This window comes from Hippopotamus amphibius, chromosome 6 (genome assembly GCF_030028045.1).
Source record: "Hippopotamus amphibius kiboko isolate mHipAmp2 chromosome 6, mHipAmp2.hap2, whole genome shotgun sequence".
NCBI classification, from domain to species: Eukaryota; Metazoa; Chordata; class Mammalia; order Artiodactyla; family Hippopotamidae; genus Hippopotamus; species Hippopotamus amphibius.
The window spans coordinates 135,330,546-135,358,077 of record NC_080191.1 but is presented as its reverse complement, the minus strand read 5'-3'; the positions used below and the strand labels follow the sequence as shown (position 1 = coordinate 135,358,077).

At 37.4% G+C, this 27,532-nt stretch overlaps 1 protein-coding gene across 6 annotated transcripts in view; it reads right to left on the bottom strand.

The window, feature by feature from the left end:
- The window catches only part of LEKR1 (leucine, glutamate and lysine rich 1), a 247,638-nt gene extending 220,722 nt beyond the window's left edge, over positions 1-26,916 (bottom strand). The window contains exons 1-2 of one of the 6 annotated variants that reach the window (XM_057739610.1): positions 26,858-26,916; positions 23,718-23,807 (exon numbers count right to left, since the gene is read on the bottom strand). In XM_057739610.1, coding sequence (XP_057595593.1) covers positions 23,718-23,743 — 26 coding nt within the window. In that variant the 5' untranslated portion in view covers positions 23,744-23,807; positions 26,858-26,916. The remainder of the gene's footprint in view (positions 1-23,717; positions 23,808-26,857) is intronic. The other 5 variants (XM_057739613.1, XM_057739611.1, XM_057739615.1 and 2 more) reach the window with 5 other exon arrangements.
- Between the last annotated feature and the right edge of the window lie 616 nt (positions 26,917-27,532).

Here is a 27,532-nt window from a genome sequence, read left to right as displayed (position 1 = left end):
AAATATTATACATTAACACATATATACGGACTATAGAAAAATGGTACAAATCAACTGGCTTGCAAGGCAGAAATAGAGACACAGATGTAGAGAACAAACATAGGGACACCAAGTGGGGAAAGCAGGGAGGGTTGCGGGGGATGAATTGGGAGATTGGGATTGTCATATATACATTACTAATAAGAAAAAAAATACCAAACTGTACACTCTAAATATATGTAGTTTATTGTATGTTAACTGTATCTAAATAAAAGTTCTTAAAAAGAAAAATAAAAGTTTTGATTTAACCTTCACTTAAAAAAAGAGTAGTCTCTAGTCTTCACTTAGTACAACCTGAATCACTATGTAAAACAAGTATATTGAACAAAAGTTTTCAATGCTATTAAATTGTAAATAGTTTTTTGTAAGTAAAACTGCAACAGGAAAATGTAATAACGTTTTCAAATTCTTTGTATCTATATAGGCTAATTACTTAGGACATTTCTGTGAAACTTGAGAAGACATGAAATACTATAATTATGTTCCCAAATGAAGTAAGTAAAACTTAGCTGTTTTTGTGAAATATAATTTGTGCTTCATTCTTATAACTTGGTGTTATATCATCTCGTTTTGTAAGTAAAATAATGACATGCTGTCATTCTTGAGAAAAGAGCTATCATTAGCAGGGTGCTTTTGCTTTTTACAAGATGCACTTTGGAGGACACATCAACAAATGCAGTATATTAAACAAATGCAGAGCGATTTAAAAATAAATTATAAAATAAACTTCTCAAAAGCAGTATTTGTAACTTTTAAAATTATAGTTATTTAATGTAAAAATGATGCAAATTTTCTGAAAGGTTAAATTAGGTTTCAGGTCTTTTTTCAAAACTCCTGTCTGTGCTTCAAGTGGAAAAAGCACTCAGTAACCTCCTGCTGCCCAAGTGAAGCATTCTCTCCTCCAAAAATTATTCTTCCTTCCTTTCCCCACCCATCCCATGCTTTTTGTACTTGTATAAGGAGGAAAGAAACAGAAACTATTCCACTGCTGTTACAATGACAGCAGTATAAAATGTTAACCTTCCCAAGAAGTTTTACATTAAAAAAAGATGCCTTTACTCAAAACTATGAGTGTTGAGCTGGTGAATTTCATTCAGATTGGGAGAAAACTTTTGAGACAGGACACTGGACATTTTGAGTCATTAGTAACACAGACCACCTGACCATTTCATAAGGCCATCAAGACCCTTCCTCTCAATAAGTCAACTGGCTGCACCACCAACTTAAAAATCAATTTGGTAAAGACCATCTACCCAAAACCCCTACACCTACATTACCAGCAATATGAGTTTTTTCAGATGCAGATAGTATTGCTCTCAAATTTATGGGAAAAGGCAAAGGAACTAGAAAAGTTAACACAGTCTTGAAAAAGAAAAGTGGGAGAATCATTTTCCTGATTTCAAGACACACTATTGCTACAGTAATCAACACTATGTGGTATTGGCCAAAGGACAGACACATAGATCAACAGAACAGAATAGAGAACCCAGAAACAGATCTACATAAATATGCCAAACTGATTTTTGCCAGAGGTATAAGAGCAATTCAGTGAAGGAAAAACAGCCTTCTCAGCAAATGGTCCTAGGAGAACTGGATATCCATAGGTTAAAAAAAAAAAAACGGACCTCAACCTAAACCTCACACCTTATACAAAAATTAACTTATACTGGATCATGGACTAAAATGTAAAACAAAAATTTGATTTTAGAAGAAAAAAGCCTAAGAGGAAAACCTCAGGATCTAAAATAGGCAAACAGGTTTTACACTTGATACCAAAAGCATGATCCATAAAAGGAGAAACTGATAACCTGAATTGCACCAAAATTTAAAACTTTTGCTCTGTAAAAGACCCTGCAAAGAGGATGAAATGACAAGTTACAGACTGGGAAAAAATATTTGCAAGCCACACATCTGACCAAGGACTAGTATCTAGATTATATAAAGAACTCTCAAAACTCAACAGTAAAAAAAAAATCCAATTAGAAAATGGTCAAAAGACATGAAGAGAAATTTCACCTAAAAGGATACACAGATGCCAAATAAGCACATGGAAAGATATTCAATATCATTAGCCATTAGGAAAATGCATATTAAAACTGCAGAGAGCTATCACTGCACACCTATCAGAAAGGCTATAATAAAAACCAATGGAAGATGGCAGTGTGAGAAGACGGGGAGATTGCGTCTCCCCACAAACTGAGCAGTTACCGGAGGCCAGCGGGGGACCTGAGGCCCAAGCAGACCGCAGGAACCCCGAAGCCACGGGGTAGGACCTGGGGGAAGTCAGGGGGGCAGGGAAGGGGAAGCCAAATGGGACCGGCGCCCCTGGGGGTTGGCTGGGGGAGTGGGGAGGTTCCCGCCTGGAGGGACCATTGGGGGCTGGGGAGATCAGGGAAACCGTGACTGGGTTTCTCCTGCACAGGAGGCCAGGAGGCTTGCAAAGCTCCCTGGATTGGGGGACTGCTGGGCTCCCCAGCGGGGTTCTCCACCCTCCAAGGCCCCCACCAGGCTGCCTGGGTCCTGGGGGTGTGGGAAGGAGGGAGGAGGGGTGAGGACGTGGAGAGGCAGATGGGAGGGGGTGGGGGCTTTGAGACTGGGGGACAGGGAGGCAAAAAGATTGGGGAACAGGGGGCTTTGAGATTGGGGGACAGGGAGCCCTCTTGGCTAGGGAGGCCAACTGGGCTCCTGAGCCTGGTCCTTCACTCTCCAGGCCCCCTCCAGCTGCTTAGAACCTAGGAGAGTGGGGGGCAGGGGAGAGGAAGAGAGGCAGACAGGGACCCTACCAGACTGGGAGATCTGGGGAAGTGCCATAGGGGTTACCCTAGCCCAGTTGGCCCTGGGAAGCCTGTTGGGCATAAGAGTCTGGTCCCCTGCCTTTCAGTGGCCCCTGCAGCTGTGAGAGTTCTAGGGGAATAGGAGAGAGGGGGTGAGAAAGAAGAGAACCCAAGGGGGAGGGACCCTCTGAGACTGGAGGACTAGGGGAGGTGCCTAGCATCTCTCTCACCAACTTGAGCCCAGGGAGCCCGCTGGGTACCTTGACCTGGACCATTGCTCCCAGGACTAGGGGCATCCCTGGACACCTGTGCCTCACTGGGCCTAAGCCCCATTCCAAACCACCACCAAGGCCTTTTCTAAGCATAGGCCGTGCCCATTGCCTAACTTCCCCCCATGCCCGCCCTTGTCTAAGCCCCATCCCCACAACGAAGGCCTTTTCTGGCTTTTTTTTTAATTCTTTTTTTTCTTTTTTCTTTTCTTTTTCTTTTTTTTTCTTCCCACCTCCACACTTAGGCTATTGCAGTTGTTTTACCTTCCAGTTGTTGCTCCATCTTTTTTTTTAAATTATTTCTAACACATCTGTTAGTTTCCTATTACTGTATTTCTTATCTTGCTATTGTTCTGCTGTTATCCTACTTTCTTTTTTTTTTAATTTTTTTTTTTTGTTTTCCTTGCTCCACACAGCTTGTGGGATCTTGAAACCCAAGCCCAGTGTCAGGCCTGAGTGCCTGAGATGGGAGCTCTGAGTCCAAAACATTGGCCTAAAAAGGAAACCCAGTTCCCAGGGAATATTCCTTACAGTGAGGTCTCCCAGAGGTTCTCAACTCAACACCAAGACCCAGCTACACTCAAGAGCCTACAAACTCCACTGCTTGAAACCTCAGGCCAAACAACCAGTGGGACAGGAACACAATCCCGCCCATCCAAAGTGGGGGGAAAATGAGACGACAAAAAAAAATGTCACAGATGAAGGTACAAAGTAAAAACACACAAGACCAAATAAATGAAGAGGAAACAGGAAAATTTCTCTGAAAAAGAATTCAGAGTAATGATAGTAAAGATAATCCAAAATCTCAATAACAAAATAGAGAATATACAAGAAACAGTTAACAAGGACTCAGAAGAACTAAAAAGCAAACAGTAATGGACAACAAAATAACCGAAATTAAAAACACTCGAGATGGTATAAACAGCAGAATAACTGACACAGAAGAACGAATAAGTGAGTTGGAAGATAGGATGGGGGAAATAACTGCCACAGAGCAGGAAAGAGAAAAAAGAATAAAAAGAATGGAAGACAGTCTCAGAGACCTTCATGACAACATTAAGCACAACAACATTCGAATCACAGGCATCCCAGAAGAAGAAGAAAAAAAGAAAGGGTCTGAGAAAATATTTGAAGAGGGTATAATGGAAAACTTCCCTAACATGGGAAAGGAAATAATTAATCAAGTCCAAGAAGTGCAGAGAGTCCCATACAGAATAAACCCAAGGAGAAATACACCGAGGCACATATTAATCAAACTAATGACAATTAAAAACAAAGAAAAAATATTAAAAGCAGCAAGAGAAAAGCAACAAATAACATATAAGGGAAAACCCATAAGAATAACAGCTGATTTTTCTGCAGAAACTCTGCAGGCCAGAAGGGAGTGGCAGGATATACTGAAAGCCCTGAGAGAGAAAAACCTACAGCCAAGAATACTCTACCCAGCAAGAATCTCATTCAGATTTGACAGAGAAATCAAAAGCTTTACAGATAAGCAAAAGTTAGGAGAATTCAGCACCACCAAACCAGCCTTACAACAATTGCTAAAGGAACTTTTCTGAGCAGGAAACACAAGAGAAAGGAAAGACCTACATAAACAAACACAAAGCAATTAAAAAATGCTAATAGGAAGTTACATGTAAATAATCACCTTAAATGTAAATGGATTAAATGCTTCAATCAAAAGACACAGACTGGTTGTATGGATACAAAAACAAGACCCTTACATATGCTGTCTACGAGAAACCCACTTCACAATAAGGGACACATATAGACTGAAAGCAAGGGGATGGAAAAAGATACTCCATGCAAATGAAAGACAAAAGAAAGCTGGAGCAGCAATACTCACATCAGACAAATTACACTTTAAAGTAAAAACTATTACAAGACACAAGGAAGGACACTACATGATGATCAAGGGATCCATCCAAGAAGAATATATCACAATGGTAAATATCTATGCCCCCAACATAGCAGAAGCTCAATACATAAGGAAAATGCTAACAGCCATAAAAGGGGACATCGACAGTAACACAATAATAGTAGGAGACTTTAACACCCCACTTACATCAATGGACAGATCATCCATACAGAAAATAAATAAGAACACACAAGCTTCAAGTGACACATTAGACCATCTCAACTTAATTGGTATTTATAGGACATTCCATCCAAAAATGACAGAATCCACTTTCTTCTCAAGTGCACAAAGAACATTCTCCAGGACAGATCACATCTTGCATCACAAATCAAGCCTCGGTAAATTCAAGAAAATTGAAATCATATCAAACATCTTCTCTGACCACAACACCATGAGACTAGATATCAATTAGAGGAAAAAAACTAAAAAATACAAACACATGGAGGCTAAACAATACACTATTAAACAACCAAGAAATCATTAAAGAAATCAAAGAGGAAATCAAAAAATATCTAGAAACAAATGACAATGAAAACACAACAACCCAAAACCTATGGGATACAGCAAAAGCAGTTCTAAGAGGGAAGGTTACAGCAATACAGTCCTACCTCAAGAAACAAGAAAAATATCAAATAAAAAGTCTAACCTTACACCTAACACAATTAGAGAAAGAAGAACAAAGAAACCCCAAAGTGAGAAGAAGGAAGGAAATCATAAAGATCAGATCAGAAATAAATGAAAAAGAAATGAAGGAAACAACAGCAAAGATTAATGAAACTAAAAGCTGGTTCTTTGAGATGATAAACATAATTGATACACCACTAGCCAGACTCATCAGGAAAAAAAGGGAGAAGATGCAAATCAACAGAAATAGAAATGAAAAAGGAGAAGTAACAACTGACACCACAGAAATACAAAAGATCATGAGAGACTACTACAAGCAACTATATGTCAATAAATTGGATAACCTGGAAGAAATGGATAAATTCTTCAAAAAGGAAAACCCTCCAAGATTGAACCACAAAGAAATAGAACATATGAATAGACCAATCACAAGCACAGAAATTGAGACTGTGATTAAAAATCTCCCAACAAACAAAAGTCCAGGGCCAGATGGCTTCACAGGCAAATTCTATCAAACATTTAGAGAAGAACTAACACCTATCCTTCTCAAACTCCTCCAAATTATAGCAGAAGGAGGAACACTCCCAAACTCATTCTATGAGGCCACCATCACCCGGATACCAAAACCAGACCAAGATGTCACAGAAAAGGAAAATTACGGGCCAATATCACTGATGAATATAGATGCAAAAGTCCTCAACAAAATACTAGCTAACAGAATCCAACAGCACATGAAAAATATCATACACCATGATCAAGTGGGGTTTATCCCTGGGATGCAAGGATTCTTCAATACATGCAAATCAATCAATGTGATACACCATATTAACAAATTGAAGGATAAAAACCATATGATCATCTCAATAGATGCAGAAAAAGCTTTTGACACAATTCAACATCCATTTATGATAAAAAACTTTCCAGAAAATGGGCATAGAAGAAAATTACCTCAACATAATAAAAGCCATATATGACAAACCAACAGCCAACATCGTTCTAAATGGTGAAAAACTGAAAGCGTTCCCTCTAAGGACAGGAAAAAGACAGGGGTATCCACTCTCACCATTATTATTCAACATAGTTTTGGAAGTGTTAGTCACAGCAATCAGAGAAGAAAAAGAAATAAAAGGAATCCAAACTGGAATAGAAGAAGTAAAATTGTCACTCTTTGCAGATGATATGATATTATACATAGAAAACCCTAAAGTCTCTACTAGAAACCTGCTAGCACTAATTGATGAATTTAGTAAAGTAGCAGGATACAAAATTAATGCGCAGAAATCTCTTGCATTCCTATACACTAACAACAACAAAGCAGAAAGAGAAATTAAGGTAATACTCCCATTTACCATTGCAACCAAAAGATTAAAATACCTAGGAATAAACCTGCCTAAGGAGGCAAAAGACCTATATGCAGAAAACTATAAGACACTGATGAAAGAAATCAAAGATGATACAAACAGATGGAGGGACAGTCCATGTTCTTGGATTGGAAGAATCAATATTGTTAAAATGACTATCTTACCCAAAGCAATGTACAAATTCAATGCAGTCCCTATCAAATTACCAACGGCGTTTTTCACAGAACTAGAACAAGAAATTTTAGGATTTGTATGGAAACGCAAAAGACCCCGAATAGCCCAAGCAATCTTGAGAAGGAAAGACGGAGTTTGTGGAAGTAGGCTTCCTGACTTCAAACTATACTACAAGGCCACAGTCATCAAGACAGTATGGTACTGGCACAAAAATAGAAAGGAAGATCAATGGAATAGAATAGAGAACTCAGAGATAAATCCAAGCACAGATGGGCAGCTTATCTTTGACAAAGGAGGCAAGAAAATACAATGGAAAAAAGACAGCCTCTTCAATAAGTGGTGTTGGGAAAATTGGACAGCAACATGTAAAAGAATGAAATTAGAACACTTCCTAACACCAGACACAAAAATAAACTCAAAATGGATTAAAGACCTACATGTAAGGCCAGACACTATAAAACTCCTAGAGGAAAACAGAGGCAGAATACTCGATAACATACATCAAAGCAACATCCTTTTTGACCCACCTCCTAGAATCATGGGAATAAAATCAAGAATAAACAAATGGGACCTCATGAAACTTAAAAGCTTTTGCACAGCGAAAGAAACCATAAACAAGACAAGAAGACAACCCTCAGAATGGAAGAAAGTACTTGCCAATGAAGCAACGGACAAAGGATTAACCTCCAAAATATACAAGCAGCTCATGCAGCTTAATACCAAAAAAGCAAATAACCCAATCCACAAATGGGCAGAAGACCTAAATAGACATTTCTCCAAAGAAGACATACAGATGGGTAACACATGAAGAGATGCTCACCATCACTCATCATTAGAGAAATGCAAGTCAAAGCCACAATGAGGTATCACCTCACACCAGTCAGAATGGCCATCATCAAAACATCTAGAAACAATAAATGTTGGAGAGGGTGTGGAGAAAAGGGTACGCTCCTGTACTGTTGGTGGGAATGTAAGCTGGTACAGCCAGTATGGAAAACAGTTTGGAGGTTCCTTAAAAAACTACAAATAGAACTACCATATGATCCAGTAATCCCACTCCTGGGCATATACCCAGAGAAAATCATAATCCAAAAAGACACATGTACCATAATGTTCGCTGCAGCACTATCTACAATAGCCAGGACATGGAAGCAACCTAAATGCCCATCCACAGATGAATGGATAAAAAAGTTGTGGCACATACATACAATGGAATATTACTCAGCCATAAAAAGGAATGAAATTGAACTATATGTAATGAGGTGGATAGACCTAGAGACTGTCATACAGAATGAAGTAAGCCAGAAAGAGCAAAACAAATACCATATGCTAACACACATATATATGGAATCTGAAGAAATGGTACTGATGAACCCAGTGACAGGGCAAGAGTGGAGATACAGAAGTGGAGCATGGACTTGAGGACACAGGGCTGGGGGGGGGTGGCGAAGGGGAAGCTGGGATGAAGTGAGAGAGTAGCATGGACATATTTACACTACCAACTGTAAAATAGATAGCTATTGGGAAGTTGCTGTATAACAAAAGGAGTTCAACTTGATGATGGGAGATGCCTTAGACAGCCAGGACAGGGAGGGGGGGAAGCATCATGGGAGGGAAGGGATATGGTGATATATGTATAAATACAGCTGATTCACTTTGGTCCTCAAAAACTGGTACAAGAGTGTAAAGCAAATATATTCCAATAAAGAGCTTAAAAGAAAAAAAAAAACCAATGACAGTGGCACAATATATTTAAAGTGATAAAAGGGAAAAACCTACAACCAAGAATACTATACCGAGCAAGGCTCTCATTCAGATTTGATGGAGAGATCAAAGGCTTTGCATGTAAGAAAAGTGAAAAGAGTTCAGTACTACCAAACCAGCTTTACAAGAAATGCTAATGGGATTTCTATAAGTATGGAAAAAAAGGCCACACTAGAAACATGAAAATTACAAAGGGAAAAAGCTCACTGGTAAAAGCAAACCTATAGTAAACTTAGGAAATCAACCAGGCACAAATCTAGCAAGAAGGTTAAAACACAATATTGTTAAAATCAACTATACCTACAAATAAGCAGTTAAGGGATACACAAAACAATCATATGTAAAATATTATGTCAAAAAGAGTAATCGTGAGGGGAGGAGAGTACAAATGTAGCGTTATTAAAATACATTTGAAAATAACAGATCAACAAGTTAAAACCATGAACTTCACAGTAACCACACACCAAAAATCTATAATAGATACAAACACCAAAAAGAAAAAGGAATCCAAACATAGCACTAAAGATAGTCATGAAATCACAAGAGAAAAAAACAAAAGAAGTAGAAAGGAATAAAAAGACCTTAAAAAAACAAACAAAATGGCAATAAGAACATACATATCAATAATTAAGTGTAAATAGACTAAATGCTCCAATCAAAAGACATTGAATGGCTGAATGGAAACAAAAACAAAGATCCATATATATGCTCTCTGCAATAGACTTACTTCAGATCTAAAGATACACACACAGAAAATGAAGGGATGGAAAAAGGCATTCAATGCAAATGGAAATCAAAAGAAAACCAGGGTAGCAATGCTTATTTTAGACAAAAGAGACTTTAAAACAAAAAATGTTACAAGAGACAAAGAAGAACATTACATAATGATCAAGGGCTCAATCCAAGAAGATGTAACAATTGCTAATATATAAGCCCTTAAAATAGGAGCATCTATATACATAAAGTAAAAACTAGCAGATATATAGGGAGAAGTTGACAGTAATACAATAATAGTAGGGGAATGTAACACCCCATTTACATCAATGGACAGATCCTCCAAACAGAAAATTAATAAGAAAACACTGGCCTTAATGACTCACTTGACCAGATGAACTTAACAGATATATATAGAACATTCCATCAAAAAGCAGTAGAATATACATTCTTTTCAAGTGTACATGGAACATTCTCCAGGACAATTCATGTACTAGGCCACAAACAAGCCTTGGTAAATTTAAGAAAACTGAAAGCATATCAAGCATCTTTTCCAACCACAATGCTATGAGACTAGAAATCAACTACAAGAAGAAAAACTGTAAAAAACACAAACATGTGGAGGCTAAACAATGTGCTACTAAACAACCAATGGTTCACTGAAGAAATCAAAGAAGAAATTAAAAAATCACTGGAGACAAATGAAACAATCCAAAATCTACAGGATGCAGCAAAAAAGCAGTCCTAAGAGGGAAGTTTATAGCAATACAAGTTTACTTCAGGAAACAAGAAAAATCCCAAATAAACAAACTAACCTTACATCTAAAGGGACTAGAAAGAGAAAAACAAACAAAACCCAAAGTTAGTAGAAAGAAAGAAATCATAAAGATCAGAGTGGAAACAAATTAAATACAGACTTTAAAAGACTATAGAAAAGATCAAAAAAACTTAAGAGCTGGTTCTTTGACAAGATAAACAAAATTGATAAACCTTTAGCCAGACTCACTAAGAAAAAAAGAGAAAGGACCCAAATCAATAAAATCAAAAATGAAAAAGAAGTTACAACTGACACCATAGAAATACAAAGGATCATAACAGACTACTACAAGCAACTGTATGCCAATAAAATGGACAACCTGGAAGAAATGGACAAATTCCTAGAAATGTACACTCTCCCAAGACTGAATCAGGAAGAAATAAAAAATATGAACAGACCAATCACAAGTAATGAAATTGAATCAGTTATTTTAAAACTCTCAAAAAGCAAAAGTCCAGGACCAGATAGCTTCACAGGTGAATTCTCCCAAACATTTAGAGAAGAGTTAACACTCATCCTTCTCAAACCAGTCCAAAATTTGCAGAGGAAAGAATGCTTCCAAATTCATTCTATGAGACCAGCATCACCCTGATACTAAACCCAAAGATCACACACACACAAAAGAAATTACAGGCCAATATCACTGATGAACATAGATGCAAAAATCCTCAACAAAATATTAGCAAACTGAATCCAACAATACATTAAAAGATCACACACCATGATCAAGTGGGATTTATCTCAGGGATATAAGGATTTTTCAATATCTGCAAACAATCAAGGTAATACACCACATTAACACATTGAAGAATAAGAACCATATGCTCATCTCAATAGATGCAGAAAAAGCTTTTGACAAAATTCAATATCCATTTATGATAAAAACTCTCCAGAAAGTGGGCATAGAGGGAACATACCTCAACATAATAAAGGCCATATACAACAAACCTACAACTAACATCATACTGAAGGGTGAAAAGCTGAAAGCATTTCCTCTAAGATCAGGAACAAGACAAAGATGTTCATTCTCACCACTCTTATTCAACATACTATTGGAAGTCTTAGCCATGGCAATCAGATAAGAAAAAGAAACAAAAGGAATTCTAACTGGAAAGGAAGAAATAAAACTGTCATAGCTTGCAGACAACATGATATTATAACAGAAAAACCTAAGGATGCCACCAAAAAAACTTCTAGAGCTCATCAATGAATTTGATAAAGTTGCAGGACACAAAATGAATGTACAGAAATCTGTTGTGTTTCTATACACTACCAAAAAACTATCAGGAAGAGAAATTAAGAAAACAGTCACATCAAAAAGAATAAAACACCTAGGAATAAATCTACCTAAGGAGGTAAGGAAAACCATAAGACACTGATGAAAGAAACTGATGATGACACAAATAGATGAAAAGATATACTGTGTTCATGGACTGGAAGAACTAATATTGTTAAAATGACCATACTACCAAAGGCAATCTACAGATTCAATGCAATCCCTGTCAAAATACCTACGGTATTTTTCACAGAACTAAAACAAATAATTTTAAAAATTGTAAGGAAATACAAAAGACTCTCAACAGCCAGAACAATGTTCAGAAAGAAGAACAGAGCTGGAAGTATCATGCTCCCTGACTTCAGACTATAATACAAAGCTACAATAATCAAAACAGTATGGTGCTGGCACAAAAAAAAACCGAAAAAACAGACACAAAGATCATTGAAAAAGAACAGAGAGCCAGAAATTAACACACCTACAGTCAATTAATCTGTGACAAAGGAGACAAGAATATACAAAGGAGAAAAGATAGTCTCCTCAATAAATGGTGCTGGGAAAACTAGACAGCTACATGTAAAAGAATGAAACTAGAACATTTTCTAACACCATATACAAAAATAAACTCAAAATGGATTAAAGACCTAAATGTAGGCCTGCAAACCATAAAATTCCAGAAGAAAATAGGTGGAACTCTCTTTGATAAAAATTATAGCAATATTTTTTTTGATGTTTCTTCTAAAGCAAAGGAAACAAAAGCAAAAATAAGCAAATGGGACCTAATCAAACTTAAAAGCTTTTGCACAGCAAAGGAAACCTTCAACAAAACAAGAAGACAATCTACTGAATGGGAAAAATATTTGCAAATGATATGACTGATAAGGGGTTAATAATCAAAATATAAACAGCTCACACAACTCAATATCAAAACCAAAAGAAACAAAACCAAATAACCCAATTTAAAAATGGACAGAAGACCTGAATAAAACTTTTCCCACAGAATACACACAGATGGCCAACAGGCACGTGAAAAGATGCTCAACACTGTTAACCAATAGAGAAATGTAAATTAAAAACCACAAGCAGATATCATCTCACACCTGTCAGAATGGCTATCATTGAAAAGAACTCAACAAATGTGGGCAAGGATGTGGAGAAGAAAAAACCCTCATACACTGCTGGTGGGAATGTAAGTTAGTGCAGCCACTGCAGCAAACAGTATGGAGGTTTCTTAAAAAAACTAAAAATATAACTACCATATGATCCAGCAATTCCACGCCTGGGTTTCTATCCAAAAAAAAATGAAAACACTAATTCAAAAAGATACATGCACCCCAATGTTCATAGCAGCATTATTTACAATAGCCACAAGATATGGAAACAACTTAAGTGTCCATCAACAGATGAATGGATAAAGAATATGTGAAAGGAATACTACTCAGCCATTACAAAGAATGAAATTTTGCCATCTGGGACAATATGGATGGACTTGGAGGGTATTATGTTAAGGGAAATAAGTCAAAGACAAATATTGTATGATATCACTTATATATGTAATCTAAGAAATACAACAAACTATTGAATATACCAAAAAGGAAACAGAATCACAGATAAAGAGAAAAATCTAGTGGTTACCAGTGAACAGAGGGAAAGCAAGAGGGGCAAGATAGGGATAGGGTATAAGAGGTACAAACCACTATGTATAAAATAAATAAGCCACAAGGGTATATTATACAGCACAGGGAATATAGTCAGTGTTTTATAGTAACTATAAAAGGAGTATAACCTTTAAATATTGTGAATCACTATGTTGTACACCTGAAACTTATATAATTTTGTACATCAACTATACTTCAATAAAAAAAGTTTTTTTTTAAACTAATGACAACATCAAATGCTAAAGATGCAGAGAAACTGAATCACTCATACACTGCTGGTGAGGATGTAAAATGTTACAGCCCTCTGGAAAAGTTTGGCAATGTTTAGAAATCTAAATGTGCAACTACCAAACAACCTAGCAATTGTACTCAGGCATTTATCCCAGGAAACTAAAAATATATGTTCACATAAAAACCTGTACACGAATTTTTATAGCAGCTTTATATATAATAGCCAAAAACTGGAAAAAACTCAGATGTTCTTCAACAGGTTAAACAAATTGTAGTACATTCATACCATGGAATGCTACTCAGCAAAAAAAGGAATAAACTACAGATAAATGCAACAGCAACATGTATAAAATTCCAGAGAATTACAGCTGAGAGAAAAAAAGTAAAATTCAAGGACTACATATTGCATGATCCCATTTTTATAACATTCTTGAAATGACAAAATTATTGGAGACAAGATCAATGGTTGCTAGGGGTCATGAATTGGGGGTAGGATAATGGAGGTGTGTTGAAAGGGAAGTTGAGGTGAATGCAGCTATAAAAGGGCAACATGAAGAATCTCTGTTGTGACAGAATTCTTAACTGTGTAAGTGTCAATATCCTAGTTGTGATGCTGTAGTAGAGTTTTGTCAGAACTTACCATTGGAGGAAGCTGAGGGAAGGGTACACAAGATCTCTTATATCATTTCTCACAACTGCTTGTGAGTCTACAATGATTTCAAAATAAAATGCTTGATTTAAAAATGATAAAATATTGTGGGGGACTTTTAACACCCCACTTTCTCAATGGACAGATCATCCAGACAGAGAATCAATAAGGAAACACATTAGATCAGATGGACTTAATTGATATTTATAAAGCATTCCATCCAAAAGCAGCAGAATACACATTCTTCTCAAGTGCACAACAGAACATTCTCCAAGACTGACCATATGCTGGGCCACAAAGCAAGCCTCAGTAAATTTAAGAAAATTGAAATCATATCAAGCAACTTTTCCAACCACAATGCTGTGAGATTAGAAATAAACTACAAGAAAAAAAAAATGTAAAAAAAACAAACACATGGAGGCTAAGCAATATACTACTAAACAACCAATGGATCACTGAAGAAATTGAAGAGGAAGTCAAAAATACCTAGAGACAAATGAAAGCACAACAATCCAAAGTCTATGGGATACAGCAAAAGCAGTTCTAAGAGGGAAGTTTATAGCAATACAGTCTTACCTCAGGAAACAAGAAAAATCTCAAGTAAACAACTTACCCTTATACCTAAAGCAACTAGAGAAAGAAGAACAAACAAAACCTAAAGTTAGTAGAAGGAAAGAAATCATAAAGATCAGAGCAGAAATAAATGAAATAGAGACAAAGAAAACAACAGCAGAAATCAATGAAATGGAAAGCTGGTTCTTTGAGAAAATAAAATTGATAAACATTTAGCTAGACTCATCAAGAAAAAAAAGGGAAAGGACTCAAAACAATAAAATTAGAAATGAAAATTACAACTGACACCACAGAAATACAAAGGATCCTAAGAGACTACCACAAGCAACTGTATGCCAATAAAATGGACAACCTGGAAGAAATGGACAAATTCTTAGAAAGGTACAATCTCCCAATATGGAACCAGGAAGAAATAGAAAATATGAAGAGACCAATCACAAATAATGAAATTGGAAGTGTGATTTAAAGACTCCCAACAGACCCACCATCAGTCCCTCCCATCAGGAAGCACACACGAGCCTCCTAGATAGCTTCCTCCACAAGAGGGCAGACAGCAGAATCAAGTAGTATCAGCAGTATTTCAACTTGTGGAACTGAAAACCACAGCCACATAAAGACAGAGAAAATGAAAAAGCAGAGGACTTTGTACCAGATGAAGGGACAGGATAAAACCCCAGAAAAACAACTAAATGAAGAGGAGATAGGTACCCTTCCAGAAAAAGAATTCAGAATAATGATGGTGAAGATGATCCAGGACTTTGAAAAAAGATTGGATGCAAAGATCAAAAAGTTTACCAAAGACCTAGAAGAATTAAAGAACAAACAAACAGAGATATGCAACACAATAACTGAAATGAAAAATACACTAGAAGGAACCAAGAGCAGATTAAGTGAGGCAGAAGGGCGAATAAGTGACCTGGAAGACAGAATGCTGATAATCACTGATGCAGAAAAGAATAAAGAAAAAAGAATGAAAAGAACTGAAGACAGCCTAAGAGACCACTGGGACAACGTTAAACGCACCAACATTCGCATTATAGGGGTCCCAGAAGGCGAAGAGAGAGAGAAAGGACCCAAGAAAATATTGGAAGAGATTATAGTTGAAAACTTCCCTAACATGGAAAAGGAAATAGCTACCCAAGTCCAGGAAGCGCAGAGAGTTCCAGGCAGGATAATCCCAAGGAGAAACATGCCTAGACATATAGTAGTCAAATTGACAAAAATTAAAGACAGAGAAATGTTATTAAAAGCAACAAGGGAAAAATGACAAATAACAAACAAGGGAACTCCCATCAGGGTAACAGCTGATTTCTCAGCAGAAACTCTGCAAGCCAGAAGGGAGTGGCATGATATATTTAAAGTGATGAAAGGGAAGAATCTACAACCAAGAATACTCTACCCAGCAAGGATCTCATTCAGATTCAACGGAGAAATCAAAAGCTTTACAGACAAGCAACAGCTAAGAGAATTCAGCACCACCAAACCAGCCCTACAACAAATGCTAAAGGAACTTCTCTAAGTGGAAAACATAAGAGAAGAAAAAGACCTACAAAAACCAACACAAAACAATTAAGAAAATTATCAATACATATAGATAATTACCTTGAATGGAAATGGACTAAATGCACCAACCAAAGGACACAGACTGGCTGAATGGATACAAAAACAAGACCCATATACATGCTGTCTACAAAAGACCCACTTCAGACCTAGGGACACATACAGATGGAAAGTGAGGGGATGGAAAAAGATATTCAATGCAAATGGAAATCAAAAGAAAGCTGGAGTGGCAATACTTATATCAGATAAAATTGACTTTAAAATAAAAAATGTTACAAGAGACAAGAAAGGACATTACATAAAGATCAAGGGGTCAATCCAAGAAGGGGAGATAACAATTATAAATATATATGCACCCAATATAGGAGCACCTCAACACATAAGGCAAATGGTAACAACTATGAAAGAGGAAATGCAAGGCAGAAATAGAGACACAGATGTAGAGAACAAACATATGGACACCAAGTGGGGAAAGCGGGGAGGGTTGGGGGGGAATGAATTAGGAGATTGGGATACCAAATTGTACACTCTAAATACATGCTGTTTATTGTCTGTTAACTGTATCTCAATAAAAGTTCTTTAAAAAATTTAAAAAATAAAAAAAATAAAAAAATAAAAACTCCCAACAAACAAAAGTCCAAGACCTGACGGTGTCACAGTTGAATTCTATCAAACATTTAGAGAAGAGCTAACACCTATCCTTCTGAAACTGTTCAAAAAAATTGCAGAGGAAGGAAAACCCCCATACCCATTCTATGAGGCCATCATCACCCTGATACCAAAACCAGACAAAGATACCACAAAAAAAGAAATTACAGGCCAATATCACTGATGAACACAGATGTAAAAATCCTCAACAAAATATAAGCAATCTGAATCCGATAATACATTAAAAAGATCATACACCATGATCAAGTGGGATTTATCCCAGGGATATAAGGATTTTTCAATATCTGCAAATCATTCAGTGTGATATACCACATTAACAAATTGAAAAATAAAAACCACATGATCATCTCAATAGATGCAGGAAAAGCTTCTGACAAAATTCAACACCCCTTCATGATAAAAACTCTCCAGAAAGTGGGTACAGAGAGAACATCCCTCAACATAATAAAGGCCATATATGACAAACCTATAGCTAACATCATACACAATGGTGGAAAGCTGAAAGCATTTCCTCTAAGATCAAGAACAAGGCAAGGATGTCCACTTTCACCACTCTTAGTCAACATAGTATTGGAAGTCCTAGCTACAGCAATCAGAGAAGAAAAAGAAATAAAAGGGATCCAAATTGGAAAAGAAGAAGCTAAATTATCACTGTTTGCAGATGACACAATACCATACATAAAAAATTCTAAAGATGCTACCAGAAAACTACTAGAGCTCATCAATGAATCTGGTAAAGTTGCAGATTACAAAATTAATACACAGAAATCTGTTGCATTTCTATACACTAACAACAAATGATTAGAAAAAGGAACTCAAGAAATCCCATTCACCATTGCATCAAAAAGAATAAAATACCTAGGAATAAACCTATCTAAGGAAACAAAAGACCTGTACTTCAAAAACTGTAACAATATAAGATGCTGATGAAGAAATTGAAGACAACACAAACAAATGGGAAGATATACCAGGTTCTTGGATTGGAAGATTCAATATTGTCAAAATGACCATACTACCCAAGGCAATCTACAGATTCAATACAATCCCAACCAAATTACCAATGGCATTTTTCACAGAACTGGAACAAAAAATCTTAAAATTTATATGGTGACACAAAAGACCCCGAAGAGCCAAAGCAATTTTGAGAAAAAAAAAAAATGGAGCTGGAGGAATCAGGCTTCCTGACTTCAGACTATACTACAAAGCTACAGTCATCAAAACAATATGGTACTGGCAGAACAGGACAGAAATGGAACAGGACAGAAAGCCAAGAACCAAACCCATGCACCTATGGTCAATTAATCTGTGATGAAGGAGGCAAGACTATACAATGGAGGAAAGACAGTCTCTTCAACAAATGGTGCTGGGAAAACTGGAAAGCTACATGCAAAAAAAAAATGAAATTAGAACATTTTTATAACACCATACACAAAAAAATAAACTCAAAATGGATTAAAGACCTAAATGTGGGACTGGAGACCTTAAAACTCTTAGAGGAGAACATAGGCAGAACACTCTCTGACATAAATAGTAGCAATATCTTTTTCGATCTATCTCCCACAGTAATGAAAACAAAAACAAAAACAAACAAATGGGACCTAATTAAACTCAAAAGCTTTTGTACAGTAAAGGAAACCATAAACAAAACGAAAAGACAGCCCACAGACTGGGAGAAAACATTTGCAAATGATGTGATCGACAAGGGATTAGTCTCCAAAATTTACAAACAGCTCATGAAGCTTAATATCATCAAAACAAACAACCCAATCAAAAAATGAGCAGAAGACCTACACAGTCATTTCTCCAAAGAAGACATACAGATGGCCAAGAAGCACATGAAAGGATGTTCAATATTGCTAATAATTAGAAAAATGCAAATCAAAACTACGAGATATCACCTCATACCAGTGAAAATGGCTATCATCAAAAAATCCACAAACAACAAATGCTGGAGAGAGTGTGGAGAGAAGGGAACCCTCCTACACTCGTGGTGGGAATGTAAATTGGTACAACCACTATGGAGAACAGTATGGAGGTTCCTTAAAAAACTAAAAATAGAGTTACCATACAATCCTGCAATCCCATTCCTGGGCACACATCCGGAGAAAAACATGGTCTGAAAGGATACGTGCACCCCAGTGTTCATTGCAGCACTGTTTTCAATAGCCAAGACATGGAAGCAACGTAAATGTCCACTGACAGAGGAATGGATTAATAAGATGTGGTACATATATACAACAGAATATTACTCAGCAATTAAAAAGAATGAAATAATGCCATGTGCAGCAACATGGATGGACCTAGTGACTGTCATACTGAGTGAAGTCAGATGGAGAAAGAGAAATATCATACAATATCACTTACATGTGGAATCTATAAGGAAAGGATACAAATGAACTTGTGTGCAAAACAGAAACCAACTCACAGACTTAGAGAAGGAACTTGTGGTTACCAGGGGGGAAGGGTTGGAGAAAGAAATAGGGAGTGTAGTATTGACATGTACACACTGCTATATTTAAAATGGATAACCAACAAGAATCTACTGTATAACATAGGGAACTCTGCTCAGTATTATATAACAACGTAAATGGGAAAAGAATTTGAAAAAGAATAGATACATTATCTGTGACTGAAAAAAATGTTGACAATAAAGATAACAGTTTAAGGCCATATATACATATACGGCCTTATATATATATGTACACACAAACACACACATATATAAATCTGGGACTAAAATGCCAGAGATTAATCCATAAAGAAATTTTATTGAGCAATTTTAAGAAATGTTATTTTAATACACAAATTATATATGACACACCTATGTTTCTTTTGTCATTAGTTTCAAAATTACAATTGCTTAAAACGACAACACATATACACCCACACACATACACATATCACTACTTTTCCAGGATGCTAGTGCTAATGTTTCTATGATGATTTTCTCTCCTTTTTCTCTACTTTAACTGAACACAAAATCTGACCCTAGCCACAGTGGCCCAAAATGACCTGGAAAATTAAGTTTATTTTTTCTGGCAATGACAATTTGTGCTTGGAAATATAAAACTGTTATTCTCAATAAATTTCAAAGTTCCAAAGTACTAAAATTACTTTACTGAAACAGGACAAAATGAGCTGTTACTGGTAGGGAAAGGGATTGTTATCCCACAAAGAACAGTGTGCTCTCCAGCCCTTGCACTGCCACTTCTGTTTTGTAAAATAAACAACTCTGGTCTTTTTATTTTACTTTGTGTCCTGTGGTAATAAATATCTCCTGAAGCTAAAATCCTATTACAAGTGCTCATTTTGTTACCATTTAAAAAAAAACAAGAGATCAGTTCTACTTTTGCAAAATAACTGATTTTTTCCACTGATTTGTTGAAGTTGTTCTGACTTCTGTGTATGTCTTCTAGCAAAAACAGCAAACAAGGAAAATTATTCATTGCTCTTTTCCTAAAAAGAGGAGTCCATATGTCTCTGAAATAGGTGGACATTCAGGAGGAAAGAGATACAGAATTATTACTTTGCTGATCTATAAGTGTTGTTTTAGTTTTAAATTGTGGCAATAAAATCCTAAACACAGAACCATACTATCATTACAAGTGCATTCTGCTTTCAGAATGCTGGATGAAAATTCTAGCAAAGCTGCTGTTTATTGGAGGTCAGAGACAGGTAGGAGTCAGCTCAGTCTAGAGAGTAGATTTAGAGATATGGTCTAAGTACATACAGAAGTAAGCTGTAGAGTTTAGCAGTAGACAAAGGAGATGAGTATGGTATTGCCGTCCAGCCCATGGGCCTGTTTTACATTTTCTGCCACTTGGGGAAATGGGAGTCTGAAATGTGTTTTATGCTCTGTAGGAAATTGTGATAAAGAGCAAAAAGATCTGGGAGTGGAGTCAAAAGATTATTTTATTCTTTCTTCCCTAAGATTCCCTGAGAAGATGAGACCAGAGGGGAGATGACTTAATCTTTGCTTTCTAATCAGGCAATGAACTCTCTAACTAGAGCTTATTATCATCAGCATTCTTCTCCACACTTCCCTTGGGTGGCCATCTCCTCCCCTTCACATTTACTTTTTCTTACAACCCCTTCTATTGCTATCTATTTTACTATTAATAGTACAGTACAGAACAGCCATTTTCATTTCCTTTATCACATATCTTTCAAGTAATTCACTGAACCATCCCATTTCCATATCATACAGCAAAAGCACAGAAAGAAAGAAAAAGGAAAGACTCCCCTTACTTTCTCTTCCCTGATTTCTACACTAACCTCCTTGCCTACACAAAGAGAAAAAGGAAACACAGCAGGGGCTTCTCTAGAAAGAAAAGCCAATTTAAAAACTAACACAAAAAGTTAAAAAAAGAACAAAGGGGGCGGGGGGGGGGGGGAGACTTTGAAAGACCTTTCTGTCACTGTACACTGATCCACCTACCTCATGTCCTTTTCTATCCAATAAAGAACTGTAGCACAATTTTTAAGCCATAATGAAAAACAGATTTGTTTTCTTTATCTTAATGATTAAATGGTTGTTACCTGAAGTACTCTTATTACTATTACAAACTATATATCTATTTAACATGATTATGTATAAAATGATGTATCCAAGCTGACTAAATGGATATACTAGCTGATCACTAGACAATTCAAGCAGTTACATTATGGACAATCTAGAGAAATCAAATATAGGTAGGAAGTTATGGAAAACAAGTAACTGACATCCTCAGACCAAGCTTTAATAAACTGTGGGATGCAAGTTACATATTTTTGGTTGCTTTATAACCAAGTGCCCAAAACAGTGTCTGGCACATTACAGGCACTTGATAAATATTTGTTGTCCAAACGTATCTAACTTAGGTCTGAAAAAGTGCAAAGTTACACTTTAAACATTCAGCTACAATCAGCTCACTTGTCCAGGGCCTTAGGCAGCTGAGCTGCTCCTGGCCTTCCCACTTCTCTGCAATATATGCGCAGCTGCCTGCTATTCAAGCTTTGAGAATATAACCGCATTTATAAAATGCTTGGTTTTAGCATTTTTAAACAATTTACTTATAAAGTACCTTAAACATGAAGGAAAAAAAAATACATTCTTCAAGTCATAAAAACTCTGTTAAAATAAATACATACTCTTTCATGTGTTGAAAACATTTACATGTTAAACATTCTCTAACCTGGCCAGTTTTTTCTCACCAGTAAGCTTTTGTTCTCTTGGCCCAGAAGGCCCTATTCCCTGTCTGTCTCCAGAAATACTTAGCTTTCAAGGGCCAATACTAGTTCCATCTCCTGCATAAAGATCCACCATTGACCATCCTAATACCTAGGGATTCCTCTCCCCAAAGAAGGATACTATCTTACCTGACATTTAAATCAAACATTATCTTTTAAGGGTTTTTTTTTTAATGTCATTATATGTCTGTTTCCTGACAGATGATTGGTATCTGAGTATGGGTAATGTTTCTTGCAGATTGTTTTGTTTCTTTTAATCTCTACCACACCAGGCTAGTATATGGAAGGAACTCTGCCGAGGCAGAGACAGGACACTCCATGTCTTCAAACACATCTAGGCACCATTTCTCAGGTAAGCATAGCATAGCTGAGTTCCCTCTGTGCTTACTTTCTCCTATACCTAACTTAAAGGTGAAGCAAATTAAATGCAATGGTTTAAAACGTCCTTTCTGGTAACTGGACTTCCCTTCCAGTTCCTGCTAGATTTCAGTTTACATAAAACTAAAGGACAGGCAGTAGAAGTGCATCAACATGCACAAAGAGTTAAAAGCATATCTGAGAACTATTGGTGATTAATTAAGAGCTGACTTTAGATTTACTTCAAAAACTGAATGAGTAATGGCAGTTAAGGTTTGGGGTTTTAATTCATAATTTGTCAATTAGTTTCAAAGAGATATATTTTTAATTAGGATGTTAACAATCTATGCATTGCCAAACTAAACATGGGAGAAATGTTTTTGCCTGAGGACAGATACAAATTAACAGGGAGGAAAGTAGCATAGCAACAGTGAAAAAGAATTGATTGTTAACCAGATTAAATGAGTTGATATGTAGGAAAGGCCTTAAAACATGGTAAAAGATGAGAATTAAGGTGAAACTGAAATAGACACTTAGAGAGAGACACATTTAAAATTTTTGCATCATAAAAAGTTACAAACTAATTATAATTTCTATAGTGGTTTCCTACTAATTACTTGCTTTGCAAATATAGAATAAGGATCACTTAAAATTTTAAACAGACCCATTTATGTCAGTTGGTTTATTTTCTTCTTAATTAGTTTTTTGTTTTGGGGGGTTTTGTTGTTGTTGTTGTTTTTCTGAAAAGCTGCTAGAAAAATATCTAAATATAGTACTTGGCCACTGCTGGAGCCCTCTTTTCACAAGGACTCCACAAACACCTGGTCAAATACTGTGCTAGAATTATATATCTGTCTTCTTTCACAGGTCAAACATTCTTTACACTGAATTGAATTCTACAATTTTGACCATTACAGTTATTCCCTCCCCCACTCCACCAATCCACTGCAGATCCCCCAACTAAAACAAATATAAAACCTCTGAACTCGTTCTCCCATGTTTTAGAATTATCTGTTAAAATGCTCCTAATGTTGTGCTGTAATAACATGACACCATACCTTTTGGATTTCTTCAGGCAATGCATGCATGGGAACGTGACGATCCATAATTTCCCAAAATATACTGAGGGAGCTCTGAAGTAAAATAATCTAAAAACATTGATGGTGAGACTCAGAATTAAAACAATGTGAAGAAAATTCAAATTAAAAGAGATAAATTCCTAGGAGTATTTGGTGACCAATGGTAATAACTGTTTCAATGGATGTTTGTTTCATCAACTCAATGTTAAAAGGTACAAATGGGCTTTTTTCAGTTAGTTATTAGGCCAATAGAACAGGAAAGATCTAGAGATAGAGAGAGAGAGAGAGACTCCTGAATTAGAAATTCTTTCTTTGAAATTTTATAGTCTAATTGTAACTTCTGCGGTGGTGTACTACTAGTTATTTGTTTTGCAAATACAGAATAAGGATCACAAAATTTTAAACAGATCCAATTATTTCATTTAAAAGAAAGCGGTTTTTTTTGTGAAAAGCTACTAGAAAAAAATATCTAAATAGAGTACTTTAGTTCAGCAGATAAGAAAAGCAATTGTGACATGAATGTTGGTTTAATGATGAAGTACAGAAAAAAAAATATTTAGAGTTACCAGGTTAAATACAAAATATGCAGGCACTGAACAGAAGAGTCAGCAAAGCATGAGAAGCCAAGCGCCAATTTTACCAAAGATGGACATTTATATAATTTATAATTTTATGCAGATGTTTTACTTTTAATAGATTTCCATTTTCTAACAAAACAATTCAATATAAAACTCTCTCACAATTTTCATAAAATCACACAAGATGAATGAAGGAGAACTTTGGGTTCTTTTTTTTTAATCTTTCCCAAATACGGAGAAATAGACAGTCCAGTTTCAGGAGTGAGAGATGCGTGTGTGTGTGTGTGTGTGTGTGTGTGTGTGTGTGTGTGTGTGTGTGTGTGTGTGTGTGTGTGTGTCTAGAGAGAGAGAGAGAATAGTGAAGGGGGAAAACAGAGTAAGATAATACAGGCACAATTCCATAGCAGGATAGAAGGCCTGAGGGCCAGAAGTTGTAGACAAGAAACAATCTAGAAGTTCAGGGAAAAAAATGTCTTATGTTTCTCATGGGAGTACAGAATTAGTGAAGGCTGCCTGAGGTGGTTTACTTTTGATCAGGACAAGATTTTTGACAAAAGAAGACTGAAGAGGTATAGTACTCTATCAGAGACAGTAACCCCAGCCACATAGCAAGGTACCAGGAAAATTGTAGTTGACAAAAATTCCTGTAGAGGCAGTATTTTTTTCTTTTAATTGTGCAAATATTGGTGGAAGAGAGGATTTCCCATCCCCTGTGTTAGCTCAGAGTTCCATGTTTTAATGAGCTGCTGTTTAAAACAAATAACTAATGGACTGTCTTCCAACATAAATGTAATACAACATGTGCGGGGATGGGGGGTAAAGTTAACTGGAGTTAACTACAGGGGTAAAGTTAAATGACATAGTTAACATAGGCCCCCATGGCCAAGTACATAATAATCTGATGTTTGGCAGGCTGTCATGGTGATGTGGCAAGAGCTCATTACTCACAGAAAGCTCATTATTCTCATTTCTGCCATTTTACAATGGGCTCCACCATCAGTAAAATAAGATGGCATCATCTTAATTAAACTCTATTGGGAGCATAATTTTTCCTAAAATTATCAACTAAATCTCCCTTTTAAATGTCACACATAAATTTATTTGAGAGCATAGATCTAGTGACACTATAAACAAGGCACAGTGGAACAGTATCGTTATTGTAAATCTATTCCAATTCTGTGGCCTTATATACTGAGTGGGAAGAATTGGTAGGTCTGATTATTAAGGAAAAATTAAAAATAAAATATCCTGCCAAGACAGAAAATCTCTCCATGGTGCAGAAAGAAAACAATTTTATTACTTAATAAGCATTTAACTAGACTGTGATGCACAGCACAGCTAATCTGCTAATGAGACTACAAAAACAGAAGGAAATCCCACTCTTTTTATACAGCCAAGCAGATACACTCCATGACACACATGTTCTCAAGATAAATGATAAACTTGTCCTCAACACAGCTTGCTATGCTCTCTTGTATAGTTTCTTTTAAATTCACCTGGTAATTGAAGTATCCACCTGCGCTAGCTAATAGCGTTTGTTCTAAGGAATACATATCTCTATGACAAAGCAGGTGGTTACTAAAACTACTAAACTATCAAGGTAATATGGAGATAGGGGCCGCCCTATCTTCCTTGATGTTTACATTTTAAAGAAATGGCTCCTAGATCCCCAAGAAAAACATTCTGGCTCTTTAAAAGATTTGCATACATATTAAAGGAACAGAGGAAGCCCTCACAAATAAGAGGTTTCCCAAGAAAGGGAGGGGAGAGGTCTCTTTCCCGTTAGGCAACAGGGAAATTTTTTAATTTTTAATTTACTCTTACATTATTTTCCTTTTTTTATCAAAAGAGGCCCTTTTATTCCCTCACATTACACACTTTGCAGACTGCCCTTCGACATGAGGTGAGATGATAACAGGCAGCAGCCGCGTAGGTATCTCTGAACCTGATCTCTGACAGGATCACGAGGAAGATGTCAAAAATAGACATGTCCTCGATTGTTCACTTCCGATTCCCTTCCTGACACCAGTGTCACGTTGGGCCATTAACTCACGTTCAGTTTTCAGGCCCTTCCCTAAAGAACTAGTCCCTTGGTGTGAGTCACCCACAGATGAGTAGGCAGGGTGAGGAGAAGCGGCAGTTCACGTCCTAAGACTTTTCTGAAGAGGCGGGATTTTCCAAATAGAAACCAACTGCAAGTCCAGCCAAAACGGCTGCAAGGGTTTTGAAATCTGTCTCCTTCTAACCCCGTTCCCTCGGGACCTGCAGTGGCAGGAAGAGGAGAAGGAGGAGGAGGGTGCGGGGTGAGGCCGAGCCGCACACTCGGGGGGGAGAAGAGGGCGCCCCGCCCGGAGGGCTCGCGGAGACTCGACAGGGGCCGCAGCTGGGGTCAGAGGCTAGGCTGGGGGCCCTTCCCCTGGGCGCGGCGCCATGGCTCGGCTTTCCGGCCCTCTCCCCGGGTGCCAGCACGCCTCCGCTCCGGAACTGCGCCCGGGAACCCGGTCATCCCAGGGCCCAAGGAAGCCCTTCATCGTCTCTCACCTAGACTTCGATTCCGCCGGGTACGAAACGGCTTTCCCGGTCTCCCAGGAGACCGTGCAGCACGTCGGCCTGACGTCAGGTCGCGGTGACGCCATGGCCCACGCGCTCGCCAACGCGGAAGCGGGACTCCCTACGCCGCCTGGCGCCCCAAGTACTGCGCGAAAGCAGGAAGTCTCCCGGCTGGGGTCGGAGAAAGGGCTCGGCTTCCGCTGGGTTCTGTGAGAGGGAGGCAAGGGGTGCGAAGGGCGAGGCAGGGGAGGGCGGGCTGGAGTCGTGGGGGCGACTGCTGGGTTGCAGGGAGACGTTCCAGCCATGTGGAGGGTTGGAGAGACGCTGGCTGAGGTGGAGGCCAAAGTGCGTCTCCCTCACCCCAGAGCACTTGTGGCAAATGCGGCAGTGGGCAGTTATTGTTCTTGAGCGGAAAGAAGACAGATGCCTGTAGAGGTCATGGGTGTAAAGGGAAGCTCTGGTGTCAGTCATTGCAGGGAGGGCAAATTAATTGGGAAGGCGTTAGTAAAATTTTCTTCCTAATCCAAAAGAAGTCAAGATGAAGGGCTTAGTTCAAAAGATATCTTGAGACCCCTAGTCCACAATGTATAGAAGGCTGCCCACCCTCACACGTGACTTACTACTTTTCTTTCTTCGTTCAAAAGGAAGTGTTTATTGATGACCTAC